The sequence below is a fragment of the Diadema setosum genome, chromosome 17 (genome assembly GCF_964275005.1).
Source record: "Diadema setosum chromosome 17, eeDiaSeto1, whole genome shotgun sequence".
In the NCBI taxonomy this organism is placed as follows: Eukaryota; Metazoa; Echinodermata; class Echinoidea; order Diadematoida; family Diadematidae; genus Diadema; species Diadema setosum.
This window is the reverse complement of record NC_092701.1, coordinates 29,250,559-29,271,129: the sequence shown is the minus strand read 5'-3', so window position 1 is coordinate 29,271,129 and position 20,571 is coordinate 29,250,559. Positions and strand designations below refer to the sequence as shown.

The 20,571-nt window shown below is 39.6% G+C and overlaps 1 protein-coding gene across 1 annotated transcript in view; it reads right to left on the bottom strand.

Annotated features, from left to right (window-relative positions):
• The window catches only part of LOC140240577 (uncharacterized), a 38,095-nt gene extending 17,838 nt beyond the window's left edge, over nucleotides 1–20,257 (bottom strand). The window contains exons 1-2 of the mRNA XM_072320338.1: nucleotides 20,017–20,257; nucleotides 18,065–18,117 (exon numbers count right to left, since the gene is read on the bottom strand). Of these exons, the coding sequence (XP_072176439.1) occupies nucleotides 18,065–18,117; nucleotides 20,017–20,257 (294 nt within the window). The remainder of the gene's footprint in view (nucleotides 1–18,064; nucleotides 18,118–20,016) is intronic.
• Between the last annotated feature and the right edge of the window lie 314 nt (nucleotides 20,258–20,571).

Here is a 20,571-nt window from a genome sequence, read left to right as displayed (position 1 = left end):
CTGCCAAGAAAACAAGAGACAGATTGTATTAAAAAAACGACTACAATTCCTATTCTCATATGTGCACATTGTCAGTGTATCATCTTCGTTGAAGGAGTACAATTGTATACTCAGAGACTCCAACTCTCCCGCTCTCGATGGGAGATCTCCCGCCGAAAGCCCATTTTTGCAAAATCTCCTGTTCTCCCGCTTGAGATTTAATTTCTCCCGCTTGAAATGATTTTTTACTTAGTGTCATCGTATGTAGAAAAATAAGCCTTAGATAGCACAAGATAACATCTAGAACCCTAGAGTTGGACCCCCGGCAGCAAGGAACTTTGCACACATCAGTTGGAGTCTCCCGTTTGCTAGGGGTTTCAGGTGGGAAAATCTCTAGATCAGAAGGTGCTTGGGGTTGGAGTCTCTGTATACTTGCAATGCCAGCACACTTCCAGAGCCCTGATATACAGTAGTAAATGTCTCCCTTTAAAGCACTCTGAGAGTGATATTGAAGTAGAGAAGAGAACAAGGGAGAGAGATTGGCATGCCAATCGGTCAGGCTTGTGCCATCTGATACAATGTCCTCAAATTGGCAATGCAGGGTGATGACAAACCCAACTGGACAATGAAGACGGGGGCGACAGGGATTTGTCCTGTCATCACCTAGCCAGTGTTGTCCAGGTTGATTACAATGAAAATGTGTGGTGTTTGCCGAACCAGTGAGACGCATTACATGTAATGGAAAGGCATGGGGGTAGGGAAGTGAACACTTAAGTAGTACATATTCGTAACAGCTCGAAATCTCATACAAAAGTAGCTCTTCATGCAACTTGAAGTCACTAATGAAGTAGGGCCTACTTACAAAAGTCTTTTGCTCTACATCAGTGAGATAATGGACTCAATATAGGGCTGCTAACAGTCACACAACCAAATCGTGGGGGGGGGGGGGGGGGTTCAGAGCAAAGAGATACTTCAGTGTCATAGGCATTTCAATGAACATATATAATTCCTAAATCAGGGAAATTCTGATATTCTCTTAAATCCAGACATAAGTGAGTGACTTTTTCACGAAGCCTGCTGCAGAATGAGGGAGACTTTAAATAGCAGCTCTGTTAAAATAACACCTCAACAAAGTTGCATTTTGACCAACAACAATGTGTCATGGTACATGTACAGTACATTTGTATGTACATGGCAACTTTCTCTATATCTACCAGTTATGCTGCTCAGATCGTTCTGCCAAACTTTAATCTCAAAGGCACTGTTTAATAGCAATGTTTACAGTTCGAAAAATCTGAACTGTGTGGTCGTTCAGTACAATTCCCCATGCTTCTAGAATATATATTGTAGGTTTGGATAAACTCAGTTTATCATATTCAACATTTTCCTTAGACAGTGTTCCTAGAATAAACAACTTTGTTGATGATCTACTGCCATGATACTGTATTTGTTCATGGTTCCTTAATAGTGATAGCGTGATTCTGAAAACTTTTGTATTTTCTTGTACTCACCTGCCTATGGGCAGATACATACTGTAAGGTACTGTAACTATTTGTGTTTTTATCATCCACTTTAAAATTCATCACATAGTAGCTTGAATGTGATTCAAAGTGCATGGCACCTGCTATTAAAAGCAGTTATAAAGTACTGTAAAACCATGAAGTTTCGCATGCATTAAACTTTCACAAATTTTGCGAGCCAAAATTCACAAAAGTAAAAAGCAATTGAAAAGTTTTGTCGAACACAATGTATCGAATGCCAGTGACAATTCCAAAAGTTTCATGCCACAAAAAAAAAAAAAAAAAAAAAAAAAAAAAGCTGTTAGCACCAATACGCAACAGTTTTATGCCACAGATGCTTCTGGTTTCACAGTACACACTGGTATTCAAAACACATCAGGTATCAAAGGAGGTTGACATTTGCAAAGCATGTTCCATGAATGTCCATCATTGGACTATCCACCTTCACTATTAAGAGATCGATTTTTTTTTTCCAGCTCTGCTATGTTTCTGTTTCCTCACTTTCACCTCCAATCAGCTCCCCCGGTGGGAGAGATGGAAAGAGGGCAGGTAATGTTTAGGCATTAATGCCAAGGAGGTTCCACAGAGCTACAATTTGTTTAAATCTCAAAGATGTTTGTGAGCATCGTGTGAGCATTGTGTGCATCAAAACAGGCAAGATAATTTCCTAAATCAAGGAGGCCTAGTATTTATTCTTTTGCCTGGACATGATAAGCGATATTTCTTTTTCTTTTACTTTTAGGAGTCTAATGCAAAATCAAGCAATCTTGGCAGCACTGTGGATAGCATTTACTAAACAAAAAAATACAAAAGAATATGATGCTTGGCAAGTGCAAAGATGGAAACAGAACTACTTCAAATGTTCAAAAACAACCACTCAATAGGACAACTGGACAGATAATACGCACATCACCTGAGACGCGCTGCCTTGACGCTTGATAAACAGCAGCAGCGGCTTCAGGGACAGCGCGTCTCAGGTGATGTGTGTCTCTTGCCTGAGACGCGCTGTCTTTGAAGATGTTGTTGTTGTTTATCAAGCGTTTTGATTGTGAGATCATGTTGTTGCCAAATTTTTACCTCCACGAAATAATCCTTATTACTCTAAAATCTCGTTCTTCAAAATAATCCCCTTAATCGTAAAAAAGCTACGACTATAATTTTTAAATCTTTTTAAGATAATAAAGATACCACTACCTTTGGAAATGAATGATGTTCCTAGGTGTACTGAGTTTGTACTTAGCTCTCTTTTGTATCGTCATGTAGGGTAGCCATAATGTGTCCATTTTTATCGCGTGCCTTCGTATCTTGTTATCTACTATCTGCAGTACTCGCGCGCTATCGGTAAAGGCACGGTAACAATGGTACGGTACGGTAAAAGTTGTGCCAACGGTAAGCCCTCTCTTTACGTGAGTATTTTCCCGGTAGCCATGTCAGCTTTGCAACGGTTTTCAAACGGTAATGCTTGAATGAAAGCAGATCGGTAAGACTATATTTTACCAGTAAGGAACGGTTTTCCCGGTAGAGCATTAAGTTACTTCATAGCGGTAGTGTAGCATACTGTACACATGAATGTATGCCATTTATACAGGCATAAAATTTGCTATGAATGACTGCAGATCTGACACCGTAACAGAACGCCTGATCACATTTATATAATCATATATAATAATATATATTCACATATATATTCATATATTCATATAATCATATATTCATATATTCATAGTATGGACCTGTTGATCATTTGTGATTATTTGTAATTATTTGTAATTATACAGTTACAGACAAGCTTGATTTCACATAGACCATGTACAAAGTACAGCCGGGCCAAAGGCGGGGCCTAAGGCCGGACCCAAGGCCACGGGCCTTAGCCCAGAACCAGGGGCCCAGAGCCCAAGTGGGCCTAGGCCCGGGGGCCCGGTGGCCCAGGGGCCCAGGGGCTCGCGGGGCCCAAGGCCAGGCCGAGGCCAGGAGCCTAATTGCTGGCCCAAGGCAGGGGGCCCAGCCAGGGGCCACCAGATTGAGACCACTAAGAGTACCAGTCATGACTTGCTGTGATAATGATGTGACAGGCCTGTGCATACACATATTATGTAAACACACTGTACAGGGCTGTGCATATTATGTAAATACACTGTACACTAACTATACACAGCCCAGTCGCTGTATAAATCGCGACAGGGCTGTACCTGAGCAGCCCACAACACAGAGCAAACACAAAGCAAATTCTATGATTGCATTTAGTTTTGATACTTGACATTATTTTTTGTCACCTCAAACGCATCAAAGACAATCTTTATTAATGAGACTTCATACCGTACCCGTTTTCCTGGGGTTATTTGTGGGAATTCTGCGATCTGGGTACTATTCGCAAATCTAACATGTGAAAATATCAACTCCTGCAGGGCCCCGTTGCAAGAAAGTTGCAATCAATTGCAAATAATTGCTAATTTTGAAACAACCATTCTGATTGGCTCAGGGTCTGCCCTATTAAGAAGACATGCATGCAACAATGATTTTGATTGGCCAGTGACAATCAGTTGCAAGTTGCATTTAAACGCAAAGTTTCTAGCAACGGGGCCCTGATCATGTAACGTGCATGTGTACATTTCTGTGTTCACTGCTGTATTCCATGAACATGAATTCAACAACTACTGTTATATCCTGTAATATGAGCTGCCAGGACAAAACTCACATACGCTCTGATTCTGTATAGCAATCACTTTCAAAGCAATGTTTTGATACATTGCTTTGAAAGTGATTATTTTTATATACATTTTGTCTCTAAATAATTGTATTTTTTAAGGAAAAAAGCTTAAAAAATTGAATTTATGTAAATTTATACAAATTAAGCAAAAAGCATTAATTGTTTTTATTTCTAAATGTGTCCAATAATCTCATTACCCTTGAAAATATCAGGTTCAGCACTTAAATCACTTCAAATGGGTGCGCTAGCAGTTCCAAGACCTTTCTTTGGAGTATAATGCCTCTGTAAAACATGGAGCTATTGACCCCCTATTCATCAGATATGCTGAAAATGTATTTTAGGACATTTCTGGAAGATTTCGCTGTAATTCTTTCCTTATTATCATTTCCTTGTGATTATTTCATTTTTATATACATTTTGTCTCTAAATAATTGTATTTTTTAAGGAAAAAAGCTTAAAAAATGGAATTTATGTAAATTTATGCAAATTAAGCAAAAGGCATTAATTGTTTTTATTTCTAAATGTGTCCAATAATCTCATTACCCTTGAAAATATCAGGTTCAGCACTTAAATCACTTCAAATGGAGAGTTTTATCCAATTTTGTGACAAAAGTCTAGAAGTTGGCGGCCATCTTGGATTTTGGTGGCCATTTTGAGTATTTCTTACTTGTGTGCTTGACACTCGAACCAAAATTGATCTATAGACAATTACCTTTACAATGGTACCAAAAATTAAACTTTTACATCAACTTGAACTGAAAATCAAAAATAACACATGCAAGGCCCCCCACTATAAGAGGTAGTCCAAGGAAAAAGGAAATCTCAGTTAGGCGTGTATCCTCAATTTACGTAATGTATGTCATCAGTCCTCTTTGCTCATGAAGAGAAACACGTAAGGACAGGGACAGTCCCCTATCACTACAGTGTACAAAAAAAAACAAAAAAAAAATCTAGAGAGAATTAGGAATTTGCTCATTCATAATACCATTCAATGTCATATCATTACAATCTGAACATCACAATTGATACACAATTTCTTGACACTGGAAAATCAGCAGTCTTTCCCTTTAGAGTATGCATACATGCAATACTTTTCACTTTTAAAAATACTGAAAACTCACATTCTATTCAATCTTGTACTCACACTGAAGCTTGTCCTCGCAGCTAGAAAGAAATATTCCTACCACATCCTAGCTCCATGTGGCAATTTCAAAACTTCCTGGCGAGTTGCACGACATTACACAGTTCCACAGAGTTTCCACTGCCACCATTGTATGCAATTGTGTGAAAAGGTGTGTGTGTGTGTGTGTGTGTGTGTGTGCATGTGCACGTTGGAGTTGGTGGTGTATATCATGTGAATTAGATAGAAAGAGACAGAGATAACGAAAAGAAAAGAGAGTGACAGAGAGAGATGCAGAAAGAAGAGAGAGAGAGGATGAGAAACAAGAAAGAAGAAGGAGAGAAGGCAGTTGGTGAGTGTGCTACTGAGAGTGCAACTCCATGCATACTGGAGGAGTATAAAGTGTGACGCAGAAGGTGTACGTCTCATTTGCTCGATGGGAATAGGATGGATGGTGCTTGGGGTGGGGTGACAGTCAACGGACAAGGGAGGGGCAGAGACTGGCTGTAGTGAGGGTATCTGCGTTCATGTGTGTGTTTCATTAGACCAACTCTCAAAACAATGAGAGGAATGCAGGACCAGTCGGAATACGGACTGTAGATGGGCTGATGTTTGTCGGTGCAGTAATTACTAGCCCCTCGAACCTTGCGTTTCCATCTGTTTGGACAAGAGCCATATTACACTCCTACGAAATGGTATTATGTGAGGTTCAGTACATCTGTGGTGCTACACCTCTGATAGATACATATGAAGTTTGTCTAGCTGCATCAGAATAGACTGTTTAACAAACATTTTCAAACTGTATGTGTACCTATACTCTATTACACCATAGAGGATGCACTTGACAGTGATGCCTATAAAGGCTGTTCACACACATTTAAATAGAACTTGTCCATTTGGTACACTATGCTGCAAAATTGATTCCAAGCAGTAAAGTACTGTATCAAACATACACAAATTGAATCAATAGCTTGTTAGTACACAGTAGATCTTCACAGGGATAAGAAAAAAAAAAGAAGAGAATGTCAATAATTACAATAGCTGATCAATATTAATATTGTGCCTTTTCACTGGATCTGTAAACTGACCAAGAGCACTGTCACAACAGCTCATATTGCTTTCTTATGACCTAATCAATTCGTTCATGCTATTCAGTATAAACATCGTATCATCGCACTGTGACCTAAACTACACATACATTGTGCCCCCACCCCACACCCTGTCACCCTGTCTTAATTAAACTGTCATATTTCACCCTTGGAATGATTCTGATGTATGGAATGATCATTCCCATGGGCACACATCTAATGTTATCTCAATGCATTCGCACATGCAGACTGACTGACAACCTTACCGATACAGAAAAGCAACATTAAAAGCATCCTACATGTTGAAGACTAAATTGTCAAATAAATACTGGAGGAAGGTGGAGAATGGAGAAGAGGCTGAGTTGTGATCCCTGTCCACTCAAACTAGTATCCTCCTCCTGTTGTAAATTCTAGACAAACTGTGAGCGGGTGCTTTTCAAGAGAAGATGCCCTGCGGCGCACTGCTGATGAGACTAATGATTGACTGGGCATCCACTATTTGTGTCGTCATTATTCATCTTTCGACAGCCATCAGGCAAGATATTTCTAGTGCCAAAATGCACCCCACCTATTTCAAGGGGATCCAGTTGCAATGAGCATGGGTCCATGCAATGAGGGGGCAGCAATACGCAATGAGGATGTTTGGATGTGGAACACATCTGAAACTAATTTGGCATCACGCAATATCAAATCTTCCTTTACAAATCAAGAATGACTAGTATAATATCCATCGATAGCTGGCTGGAGAATAATCCTTATTGTACTACTGGTCCTAATGATGCCATCAAATTGAGACACCACATCTCTATAAAGACTGCCATCTTGGACTAGTATAATATCCAGTGATAGCTGGCGGGAGAATAATCCCTTTGTATACTACTGGTCTTAATTATGTCATCAAATTGATACACTATATCTTTATAAAGACTGCCATCTTGGGCAGTTTGATGAACTTTCTAACAAATCAATGATGCACAACAAAATGTACCATTCGCCCCCCCCCCCCATCTCTACCCCTTTTTTTCCTCTCCCCCTCCATATCTTCCTCTCCTCTCTTCTTTCTCTCCCCCTCGCTCACTCTATCCCAAGTATCCCCAAGTCTTTCTGTCCACATGTCTTTCCTAATCCCTCCATATCCTATCTCTATTCCTCCCACTTCTCCCTCTTCTCACTTTCCACTCTTTGTTGGCTCGTATAATCCCTAGGACACAGTGCGGAGATTCTCCGTGCAGAATGATCACATGGCTAGATAGATGACAGTTCATGAACCATCTACCAATCCATATTAGGCTGGCTTATATGTCAACTTCAAGTAGGCCTATACTCTTGATGCTCCACCCTTCGACCCTTTCTGTGCTGGGGACTTGGACGAGTGTACAATGCTTTGGGATTTTCTGGGCTGGTCTCCACTCAAAGCACACACAGGGTTAAAGGACAAGTTCACCTTCATAAACATAAGGATTGAGAGAATGTAGCAATATTAGTAGAATACATCATTGAAAGTTTGAGGAAAATCGGACAATCCGTTCAAAAGTTATGAATTTTTGAAGTTTTTGTACAGTAACCGCTGGATGAGAAGACTACTGCAGTGTGTGAATAACTTAGATGTCAAATGCGTACAACAATAAAGAAAATATAAAGAGAATTTCACAAAATTTCATCTTTTGAAAAAAAAGTACACATTCCCCCGACTCGTAACCGACAAATGTTATGGGTAATATCATTCCCCCTGCCTTTAGAAAGAGGCAAGTCAAGTGCTCTTTTATTATGCAAAAAAAGTGAAAATATGTTGAATTTTCTTTACATTTTCTTCATACGGTTGTACGCATATGACTCACAAGCTATAGTAGTCTCCTCATCCAGCGGTTCCAACACAAAAATTTTAAAAATTCATAACTTTTGCATCGATTGTCCAATTTTCCTCAAACTTTCACTGTTGTGTTCTACTAATATTGTTGCATTCTCTCAATCCTTATGTTTGTGAAGGTGAACTTGTCCTTTAAGCACTTTCCACGCATTAACCCATCACGCCCATCAACTGCATACATTTATCATGTGGCTTGGTGCTGTTACTGGTTATTACAATTCTTTTTAGTATTATTGTTTCATAAGGCAGAGTTCATACCTCCCTTTCATTTGAGCTCCTTTGTTCATAGACGATTGCTTGTTTTAGTCCCAGAATTGTCAAAAGTCACTTAACCCGTTCCATACTGAATTCTGAAAACCCCATAGACTTTATAATACACAGGTCACCAAGTTCCTGTATGGAACGGGTTGATTGCTAAAGATTCTCCAATTGGATAGACATTCTAACAGACATTAAATAGACGACTACATGTAACAATTTTGTAATTCAGAGCTGCTGATAAGGTAATTTCTGCAGCATCCCCTGCCCCAAGGGACTTGATTAGGTAAAGCATATTGCAGGATACTGTAAAGCTCACTTGCCAGGTTGCCCATGGTTGAAGCTCACGGTTGGACAAGTAAAACAGGAATGGTCACTTGCCCTACTAAAAGTAGTGACCCTTGCCTGAAATCCCACAAGGGCAAGGGGGAGGATTATCTTTGTACACTGTAGTGCTCAGTAGAAAGCAAGCTACAAATCCGTACATCTCTTCAAATTTACTGTCAAATCTACGGCAAGCAATAATGCGAATGGCCAGCTCTAGTCCTTGTCCATGATTATCTTAAAAACCATAATTGGCGACACATACACAACAGCTGATTAAAAACTACAGCTCTTGCTTATTTAGCAGTGTTCCGACCTATTTTGGGGGCATCATCGCGTAGCAATGGGTTGGCTAGCATCCGGCTGCAAGTACCAGAGGTCAAAGACAGATATTTCACCTTCCCCAGGACATCAGCAGGGTCCAGGGTCATGAAATTCTTCATCCTTTGCAGTGGCACAATTACAAACACACTGAATAAAATGGACTACATGTACATGGTGTTTGACCTATTTACACTGTGTGAGGCTGATACACTAAGGAGAATCTCTACATGCCTGTGAAGAAACTATTCAAAAATTTCCCACCATCCGTCATTACCAGCATGTACAAACTGTATGTACAGTCTGACCACTTTACCAGGAGGAGCATTCTTAATCCAACTACTCATTGTGCATAATATTTCAAGCAACTGCTGTGTATTCTATTTTTTTAAAGATATTGTGGTTCATTACATTTTATACATTGTATATAAAGATACATGCACATCCAGATATTAATTTTGTTTGTAATGCCCCCTCAGTTCACTCCATATCCAAATTTGCAAAAAGAATTCTATGACTTGCTCTATTGACACAGGCAAAAGTCACACAGTTGACCACTAGATAGCCTTGTTTCCAGACATCAATACTCATGATTCATCAAAACTGACCATTTATCACATCAATAGCTTAATACACACTCTAATGCACAAAGATGAACTTCAGCTAGATGAAAGGGAAAAAAATGATCTCGGAGAGCTTGCACAAACTGCAGATAATATGAATGCATTATACTTTGATATCATTGTTAATTGTCAAAATAACCAATGCAGGATGTTATGTTATGTTCAAAGGAATCGCAGGTCTTGCTGCAATGTTCATATTGAAATGCAAACACCTGGGGGAAAATAAATCAACAAGTCTGAATGCAGACTACTAAGTAAATGCCTGGCTGTCCAGTCCAAGCTAGGGCTACATGCATTTCAAGTATTCCCAACAGGAAAGAAAGAGATATGTGGTCATACTGTATCTACCATGTCATAAGAGAAGGGTCATTTCTAATTATGTAATTAGCAATTTTGCAGTAATTCCTGTGCCATGAGGGGGGGGGGGGAAAGGGGATGCCTCAATTTCAACTATAAGACTGCCCACAAAACATTTGTATTCATGGCCCATTGAAAATATCAGATGAAGGCTCAACACTAACTTTTTCTTTTGGTGGCTCGACACTGAAATTTGATGGTCCAATTGGGCCATCAAAACATATCTTTTCTTAAAAAGTGGTGGCCCGACATCTAATTCCAGTGGTACTGGGCAACCGATAATGTCAAGCCCTTAACAAGCAACTCAAAGTTGTAAAGGAAAAGTAGGTAAGTGAGAGATTAAAACAAGATGGGAGCAGACTGGCATGGCTGCCCCCAGCTTGACTGATGAACAACTGGTCAGGGCCAGTGGATGGCATGCCTTTAAATGTCACGCCAACAAACTCTGCTTTCTGCTGCCTCGGGAGGGGAGCGAGAGAGAGAGGAAAATGGATGGGTTGATGGTGGAACCTTGTCTATTTAGGAATGATTTATCTCTTGTTTGTATCACAACTCCCCAACAAACTACACAAGTTTGTTACAAGCGTTATCAGCGTCAAAGCGGGGGATTACATTCTATCATGGGGGAAATTTGTAGACGGTCAAGTTGTAGTGTGTGCAGTAAATCATTCAGTACAGCCAGACAACCATTATCCAGGTAAAAACAATGTAAAAAAAAAACAAAAGTCACATCTTCCAACATGAGATTGATGATATTTCAATTAGCTGACCCTGGGGAAGGTCAGCATATTCAATATGATAAATTGATAGCTTACCAAAATTATAATACTATATTTATGTTGTATTTATGCATGAATGAGTGTGTGGGGGTGTGCATGTGTACATGTACATGTATACATGACAAAAGAAAGACTATCAATTAATATCATTTAGAAGTACTACTCCTAAGTACTGCGCTGTGGTATAGTGGATAAAACGCCTGACTCCCGATCGGAGAACCCGGGTTCAATTCCCGCCCAGTGCTTACGTCCTTGGGCAAGATGTTTTACCCACAATTGTCCCTCTCAACCCAGGTGTATAAATGGGGACATGGCAACGCCGGGGTTATAATAATGGCAGGGCCCTCTGGTAGAGCAGTGGTAACATTAAAGAGGCTACCCTGGATTTTTAAGACCTTACTATTATTATTATTATTACACTGAAAAGGAACAACAACACTTTTGTTTTTACTTTGACATTTTTGCTTTGTCTCAATTGCACATGAAAGGGGCTTATCATGCACAGTATCCCTTCCTTGACTGAAACAAAGTCACATCAGACATTTATAATTGCAGCAAGAGACAACATTTGAGTAGCCACACACAACAGGGGGCATTTCTATCTCACAACGTGCACATTCCCTGTGCTATCGTAATGAGCGCCTGATTGACATCTAATGATGGAGCACGCATTTGTTACAGATGCAAAAGTCAATGCACAGTACCAAAGAATGTTTTATGAATCATACACTCAAGAACTACAAGTACCAAACATATTTTTTCTACTTTCTCTTTCTCTCTCTCAGGTCAACTCAATCTACTGCCTCACTCACTCAATACAGACTTGAGCCACTACTGTATAGAGGAAATTTTTGCGCATTTCGCGCAACCAGAAACTAGCACAAAAATAAAAGCACACAAATATTTTTGCTCGCCATATGTTCCTGTGCGTGATGTCTTGATTCCGCGGAATTAAAAGCAAGCGAAACTCTGGCCAAACGCGAAAAATCAGTTGCGCGAAAATATCCACTTTTTCAGTATTGTGATGAAGGATTGCCCATACCACTGCATAGCCAGATGTAGAGATCAAAGAGTATTAATACCATTTGATATGCAAAAAAAAAAAATAAATAAAAAATAAATAAATAAAAAATGATAGATAGATTTATTGTATTTGTTGTCATTTTCTAATTTTTGCATTGATTCTTGTGAAAAGATTATGATGGGTATTAATGTTCATTGAACTGAGAAAACTCATGAGGTAGCTGTGTGGCAATCAAATGTTTTAAAGCTACCACTGCATCTAAGGTTGGGAAAAGAAATTATGAAAGATATTGTAAAACCTGTAAATTTCACAAGGGTGTGATTTTTGTGAATAACTTGAATCACTGTTGGGCCACAAATTTAACAACACACAAAAATATTGCCACATGCATGTTAGGGTATGTATGAGTATCTTATGCACTTATGATTGTCTTGGTGTCAAATCGTGAAAGGACATCTCACAAAAATGTCTGTGACCTCCTCATTCACAATAATATCTGCACACAAAAATAATGCCCTCTGCTTTTACAGTATACAGTAACATACAGACAGAATTTCACACGTCACAAATTCATTTTTCTTGACTGGGAGACTTAAAAGACAATATTTGCATCAACACATCTTTACAAAAAATTGAGGGAATGTGTACTGTATAAAACCCCTTTACCCCCTTAAATGACTTATGATTGAATAATGATCCAGTGCCGTGCCGACACATGCCACCGTGGTCAATGAACTTCCTTGGGCGAGTCAAACTTTGTACTATTACAAGGAGCAGGGGCACTGCCCTTATGCAAGGCAAGATAGTCTCAAACATCTGATAATGATTTCAACAGAGTGTTTTTGACATTAGATCCAGAATAACCTTGTTAACCTACTGCTGATAGGAACCCGGTTAGCTGGGACTTCAGAATCCTGCATGTTATGGGTTCACACAGCACATACAAAGATGGATGTCAGAATATTATACGATCATGTCTTTCCTTTCGGAAACAAAACATAATTTCTATTATAAGAAGAAAAAAAAATGTGTGCAATTCTTTGCCTGCATCTCATTTATTATCTTCCTTCCTGGCACAATGTACTTCAAACCTGAGAGCAAATAAAGAAAAAAACCCAACAACAAACAAACAAACAAACAAACAAACAAAAAAAGGGGGAAAATGTGAAACAAAGAAAAAGAAAGGGAAAAGGAACTACATTGTTGAATCCTCTTGCTCAGCTACTTCAATATCTACCAGTGTGAAAACACACAGGAAGGCTCCACTGAGATAATCTTGACTGTAAGCATACATGCACCTATATCTGATGGGGAGAGGAAGGGTTGGAGCTTTAAGCGTTATTAAAAACAAAATTATAAGGTAGGAAGGTACATTGTAGGTAGGTAAGTGGGAATACCCACTGTAAATTTCAAACAGATTTCCCTGCATTCAAGGTACTGGCTCTCTCTTGCAACTGTTGGCTTGAAAATCTGTTCCATGGGGGAAAAAATGAATAAAAGTCTGTGGCTAAGAATGGGATAGTAAAGTCATGTGACAAATGTTCATATTCAATATTGATATCTTCATTGTGTGTAATGAGGGCAAATGCAAAAGCCAATAAGATTAGTGGTGGGCTATACAGGGGGTAAAAAAGGGTCATGTTTCAAAATCCTTAGGGTCCCTGCTTATTTGAAACAGCTTATCGTACTGAGCATTTTGATACCTTTCATTAAGAAATCGGTTGAAAAATGAGATGGAGTCGGCCCAAAAACTGATTTGGGGGGGGGGGGGCCAAATTACTGTCGCGCGTCGGTCAAAATATAGTGAAAAAATAATAAATTCACTATCCAAAGGAGTAAGAAGATGATTTAAGTGTCCAGATATATGTTTTTGAGGTCAAGGACTGATTGCAAATGCCAAAAACCCTTAATATACTATAGAAAGCATTCAAATTCTCAAATTTTGCTCTTTTTTTTTGGGGGGGGGGGGGGGGGGGCATAGGGCTAAATTTCGGCCCATTTCTGGTATTCCAGTCACTCAATGTACGCACTTTGCCATCTTCCAAAATTTCGTAGTCACAGGCTTATGTGATGAAAATTATGATAGAAACACTAGTAAATATAAGAAGGGTACGTTATGCTCTTTCAGCAATCTAAATTTTGAAAAATGAAAAAAATCTTTTAAAACACTGCTTTCACAACTGCAACAGTTACACTAAGACACCACATACTGGTATAAAAAAATACTGCATTTAGTTCCATTCATTAACAAACTTGCATATCTCTGCTTGCCATAATGATGTGATTATTCTCCTCTCTACTCAATAGAATGATTGGAACAGGGCATCAACAAAGTTATTGTGTGGTAATTGTGAACCCAGGCCTCGAAATAGGATTTTGGAGGGGCAAGGCCATTTAGAAAAGGGCACTTTTTCCAAGAGGCCAGGGCACTTAAGTCAGTCAGAGGGGCACCAAGGCCACATTGGAAAGGGCATGTTTGGTGTTTATGAAAAAAGAAAGAAGAAAAACAAACCAAGAAAAACAAACAAACACACACACACACACACACACACACACACACAAAGTGCAACGCACAACAAAAACCTCTTCCCTACAGCTGTAACACATTCCCGATCTCCGCGTTTCTATCAGGTGAAACAACATTTTTTAAAACAGGAATAAAACAACAGTAGGTATTGATTGAAACTCGACACCCTTTCAGGCCAGCCAGGCCAGGCTGCCATGTAACTTCAAAGCACATTCCGACAGCTGGCTGGCAAAACCACAAGGCAAAGGAATTTGCGTGCGCGTGTAGATTGCTATGATTAGTCTGTGACAGACAGTTCATGACCTCCAAGAATGCGCCAGTACGCGCGATTTCTTCTGTTGATTGGTCTCTCTCTCTCTCCACCCCTCCCCATTCCCCAGTCTGGCACACCTTGGCATCGTGGGATTTTTCTTTTTTCTTGGTGAACTTGGAGTTCACTCTTTACTACTCTATCTGAATATGTGCTGCCTAGCTATGTATACTCCCGGCCGCTGCGCTGCGGAGGCAGTCGGGACGGTAAAAGCCGGTCGGGCGTACATGTACGTACACGTCGTCTCGTATCTCGGAAAGATACTTTGAGTTTGAATCAGATATATCGGGACGCGAGTGAACTGAAGGTATGATATTTGAGATCAGGAAAGTTGTTCAAGCTTATTAAAGAGACTTTGAGAAAGGGCATATCATATGTCATAAATGATAACTTTCATGCTAAAAGGGCACCACGGCCCCAAGAAAAAGGGCACATTTTTTTTGGCCGTAACTTTGATCAAAAAACAAAAGGCATTGCGGCCAACGAGAGGGGCACCGACGGCCATGGCCGTCGGTGGCCGTCGGTTAATTCGAGGCCTGTGAACCACAAATATCTTTGTACACTTTCAAGGTCCCATGGTCCCATGCAACAGGTATAATTTGCAGGACATTTACAGTCTGTGTGTCATGTCACTTTGGGTATCTCCAACGTAACCCATTATCAGGATCACAACACTTTAAGATGTTCTACTACATGTGTATCGTACATATATGTGCCCTTTCCATTGTCATTTTTGCATTATATGCTGAGGTACCACTGTCTGACATTATTAACATCCCAAATAACGGCACAAGGTTCAATTCATTGACCGCAATATCTGGTTCAGCAGCGTCACTTGCAACTTCAACTTTGAAGGTGCTTGTTGAACCTCAGTGATGTTCAGAATCAGTTGCATATCCTCTTCCATGGGCATGTCCGGCAATGCACGGATTGTCGCTGACTCTGAAGTATTGTAGGAATGAGAGTCAGACGATTTTCAGGTCTGTTACTGAAATCTAGTTTAAAGGACAAGTTCACCTTCATAGACATGTGGGTTGAGTGAATGCGGCAATATTAGTAGAACACATCAGTGAGAGTTTGAGCAAAATCGGACAATCCGTTAAAAAGTTATGAATTTTTGAAGTTTCTGCTCAGTCACGACTGGATGAAAAGACTACTATAGCTTGTGATGTCACATGAGTACAACGATATAAAGAAAGAATAAAGAAAATTCAACATATTTCCATTTTTCTCGCAGAACAAAAGAACACTCGACTTCTCTCTTTCAGAAGGCAGGGGGAATAATATTATCCTTAACATATACGTCAGTAGCAAGTCGAAGAAATGTGCACTTTTATTAAAAAAGTAAAGTTTTGTGAAATTCTCTTTTTATTTCCCTTATATAGTTGTACGCATGTGACATCATGCACTGTAGTAGTCTTCTCTTCCAGCAGTGACTGCGCAGATACTTAAAGTATTCGTAACTTTTGAACGGATTGTCCAATTTTCCTCAAACTTTCACTGATGTGTTCTACTAATATTGCTGCATTCTCTCAATCCTTATGTATATGAAGGTGGACTTGTCCTTTAAGTTTGTAGAAGTGAGATCATGCTTGGAAATCCCCTTTATTGAAAAGTGTGCCTTCTGTATGACACTCCAGTTTGAATACATGACCAGGATGTGGATCTTGCTGCCAGCTTGTCAAACTTTGCAAGATCTCTCTCGCAATCCAAATTGTTAGTTTGTAGACCTTCAAGCTCCTCATCATTTAGAGTATCGAGAGATGTTACATGCGGTGTAAGATCAAACGACCTTGTTGCAATGCAACACAGCCACAGCATTTGTACGGTACAGTGCAGTATGTAGGAGATGTTTCTCAACATCTTGGTTCTTCTGGTTGAAAAAGCTAGGTAACATGAAACTCTGTGAGAATATTCACTTTCTGAGCTGCTAGATCTCTGTGAAGTTGTGGAAGAATTTGAAAAGGTTCTACTTGAGTTGCCTTCTCCATGCTGAGAAACAGTGGCATATGTAGGGAAACCAAGTCCACAGAATTCGGTTACTGCAACAGATTCTTCAGTGTGGAGATTCTTTGAAACAGAATCTGTTATCAGCTTCTGAAAGCCTGTGTAGTTGTTGAACATATAACCTTGTGATGTTCTGCCTATTTTCATGTTGGCATGTGATAGAGGATGAAGACGGAAAGATAGTCCACTGCTGAAACTCTGCTGAAGTTAACAACACTTTCCCTTTGATATTATCAGGGAAAGTAACGTTGAATTATTTTCTTTGCAACTTGTGATCATAATCTGCAGTCTACACATTTGAGATGGGCCATTTATGGACAGAAAATATCACAATGAAACTTAGAGTCTATACCACCACTAACCCCGCCCCCCCCCCCCCAAAAAAAATGAATGCTTTCTACAGCAAATTACGGCTTCAAAACAAACATTGCAATCAGTTTCTTGACCTCAATTCTACTGTTGTTTATATCTTCATTCTCATCAACCCTGTGACAACAATTGGAAGATGACAAAGTTAACGTTAGGTGACTGGAAGACCGGAGATGGGCCGAAACTTAGCCCTACACCCCCCCCCCCCCAAAAAAAAAGCAAAATTTGAGAATTTGACTGCTTTCTCCAGTATATTAAGGGTTTCTGACATTTGCAATCAATTCCTCGACCTCAAAAACATATATCTGGACACTTAAATCATCTTCATACTCCTTTGGATAGTGAATTTATTATTTTTCACTATATTTTGACCGACGTGCGACAGAAATTTTGGCCCCCCCCCCCAAATCAGTTTTTGGGCCGACTCCATCTCATTTTTCAACCGATTTCTTAATGAAAGGTATCAAAATGCTCAGTATGATAAGCTGCTTCAAATAAGCAGGGACCCTAAGGATTTTGAAACATCACCCATTTATAGCCCACCACTAATAAGATCCTTAGTCAGTGCTAACAGCTAATCACAAAAAGAAGAGGAGCACCAAGAAAAGGTTAGCACAAACCACAGAATGAAATATTTCATGACAAAGAAGACCCACGTATCACGGACAGGACCAGGACAGGAACAAATACACACACAAGTACATTTACAAACAACAGATTCTTCTCTGCTGTAAACGGCCGACAGATCACCGTCTATGACGATTGTGTGCCAGATTAGGAACATGAGACTGTTATCACAAGAGGAAAGAAAAAACAACAAACCAAACACAGTAAGAACAGAACAATTCCAATGCAGAATGTGTGAAATGAAGGGGAAGTCCTACCTTGTCATCTTCTTTGGAATAAAGGCCAATCTTCCATCCTGGTGTCGTATTCACTGTTGGTAACAAGGTGAGAAAAACAAGATAAACTTTAGAGTAGAACAAGCATCCCCCCCCCCCAAAAAAAAGGAAAATAAAAAAAAGAAGAGAAGTATGCACAAACATTACACCAATAACAAGCAAGCAACAACAAAACATCTAAATACTAAAGTTAGAAAACAAAGAACACTGTTGGGATTTGATTTTTGTTTCTGATCTACTGTCTCCCCATGTACAGGTGACTGTTTATAAAAAAAAAAAAAAGAAAGTAAATAATAAAAAAAAAGAACTTCAGAGCCTGCAGTTTTCTTTTGTTATATAAAATTCTGTTACTCGGTGGGGTGAAAGCATCCCTTTCACTGCTTGCACTGCATGCATTAAAAGACTTTGTTTTTCCTTTGATATTGTCATATATATATACAATAAAAGTAGAAATGTCGCTACGGCAACTGATGCCTCCGCCATAATGCATGATTCTCCCAATAGGTGTATAGTACAATGTCTTGACAATGTGTGATGACAGTTTCACATAACTGACAAAATATTGAAATAACAGGTTTGTCAGAAATATCTTGAATGTTCACTTTCCACGAACTGGGTTTGCTATAATTGTCTATTAAAGAGTGCAGGTACACATATTTGGGGAATTGAAAATTTTTACTTGACTTCTGACCGACCTCATTATAAGTTTATGCATTGAGTATAATTTTCAAGGTATGAAGAAAGAGTGTAATTACAGTACAAAATATTTTTTTTTCATTCAAACCTGACCTTTGACCCTTAACCTTTGACCTTTGACCTTCTGGCTGGAAATTTCCAAGAGAATCTCCATCAAGTAGTACATGTACATATATTAAACACTTTTAAAACTAATAATGCAATCATTGCATATACTAGTATGAGGGAAATACAGAAGTAACATTTTGAGGAGTTGACCTTGACCTTTGAACCCCTGACTATTGACCCATGACCCCTAAATTCCCTAGATAATCCCTGCCAGTCAGTACATGCATATGTACCATGTTCCATGAAGATACATTGAACCATTTGCGAGAAAAGTGATATTGCAACATTTTCACCTAACCTTTGACCTTTTACCTTTGACCTTATGACATGAAACTCTCTCTGGAGAATCCTTATGCAGTAGTACATGTCTACACTAAGTTTCAAGAAAATAACTGCGGGCATTGCATAGATATGGGGGAAATAGCAACATTTTTAGCATTTGACCTTGACCTTTTGACCTTTGACCTCTTGTCAATGTCACTAGAATCTACTCAACTAATTGTCCCATCATACATCATCCTTGGACCAAGTTTGGTGAAAGCTGCTTCATCCAGTTTTGAGTTATCACATAAACAGATAAATTTTAGGATTTGACCTTGATCTTTGACCTTTGACCTCTGTCCGATTTCACTGAAAAACTAATCAAGTAATTGTCCCATCATACATCATCCTCCAACAAAGTTTGGTGAAATTTGCTCCATACAGTCTTGAGTTATCGCGTAAACGGATACAAATTCATGATTTGACCTTGACCTTTGACCTTTGACCTTTAGCCGATTTCACCCAAAATCTTATCAAATCGTTGCCCCATCATACTTCATACTTGGACGAAGTTTGGTAAAATTCCAGTAAATATTACTCAAGTTATCGCGTAAACGAAAGCGGACGGACGTACGGACGTACGTACGGACGTACGTACGGACGGACGGACAACCCGAAAACATAATGCCTCCGGCACCACTTCGTGGCGGAGGCATAAAAAGAAAGAAAACTGTGTTGCTGTCAGGTGGATGCGCTGGCAAGCACCACTTATAAGGATGATAGGAATAATTACATCACACATGCTCATCTCAGTGACAATACCAACATGCCTGTTTCAAAAATTGTATTTTTCTGCTTGGGTGGTTTACCTTCTTGTCGGTTGGGTAACCGACGGGTTGCCTCAGCGGAAGGGAAGAGCTCGTGGCCCGGTGGTGGCGGCTGGTTCCCCGGGAAGCGTTCGATGCCCAGAGCGCGTTCATCATCCCTGCCAGGTGGATGCCAGGAGGAGAACGAGGACGCACCCATGCCTGCTGGCATGGTGTTGCTCATGCTCATCACCTGCATGGCATACAACTGGCTCTCCAAGGGATCCATACGGGGGTCATCCATGACTGCACATTCTAAGAGGTGGGTTGCAGGGGAGAGGTGGACAACAAAATGACAGAAGGTAGAAACAGGAGCAATACTACATAACGCTACAATTTGAAAGAGTTCACTTCGTACATTAAAATACTCTATGTCCATACTTGCAGAATAAACCTAAACATGGACGTCAAAAGTTAGGCTATTTTACAATTAGTAAAGAGTCCTATTGCTCTCAATGGTGCAACAACTCCAACACAAAAATGCTTTCAATATATCTTGTGACCTCAACCTATGTTCAAATTTTGCTATTTGTAAACATTGTCACTAATTCATGTTCG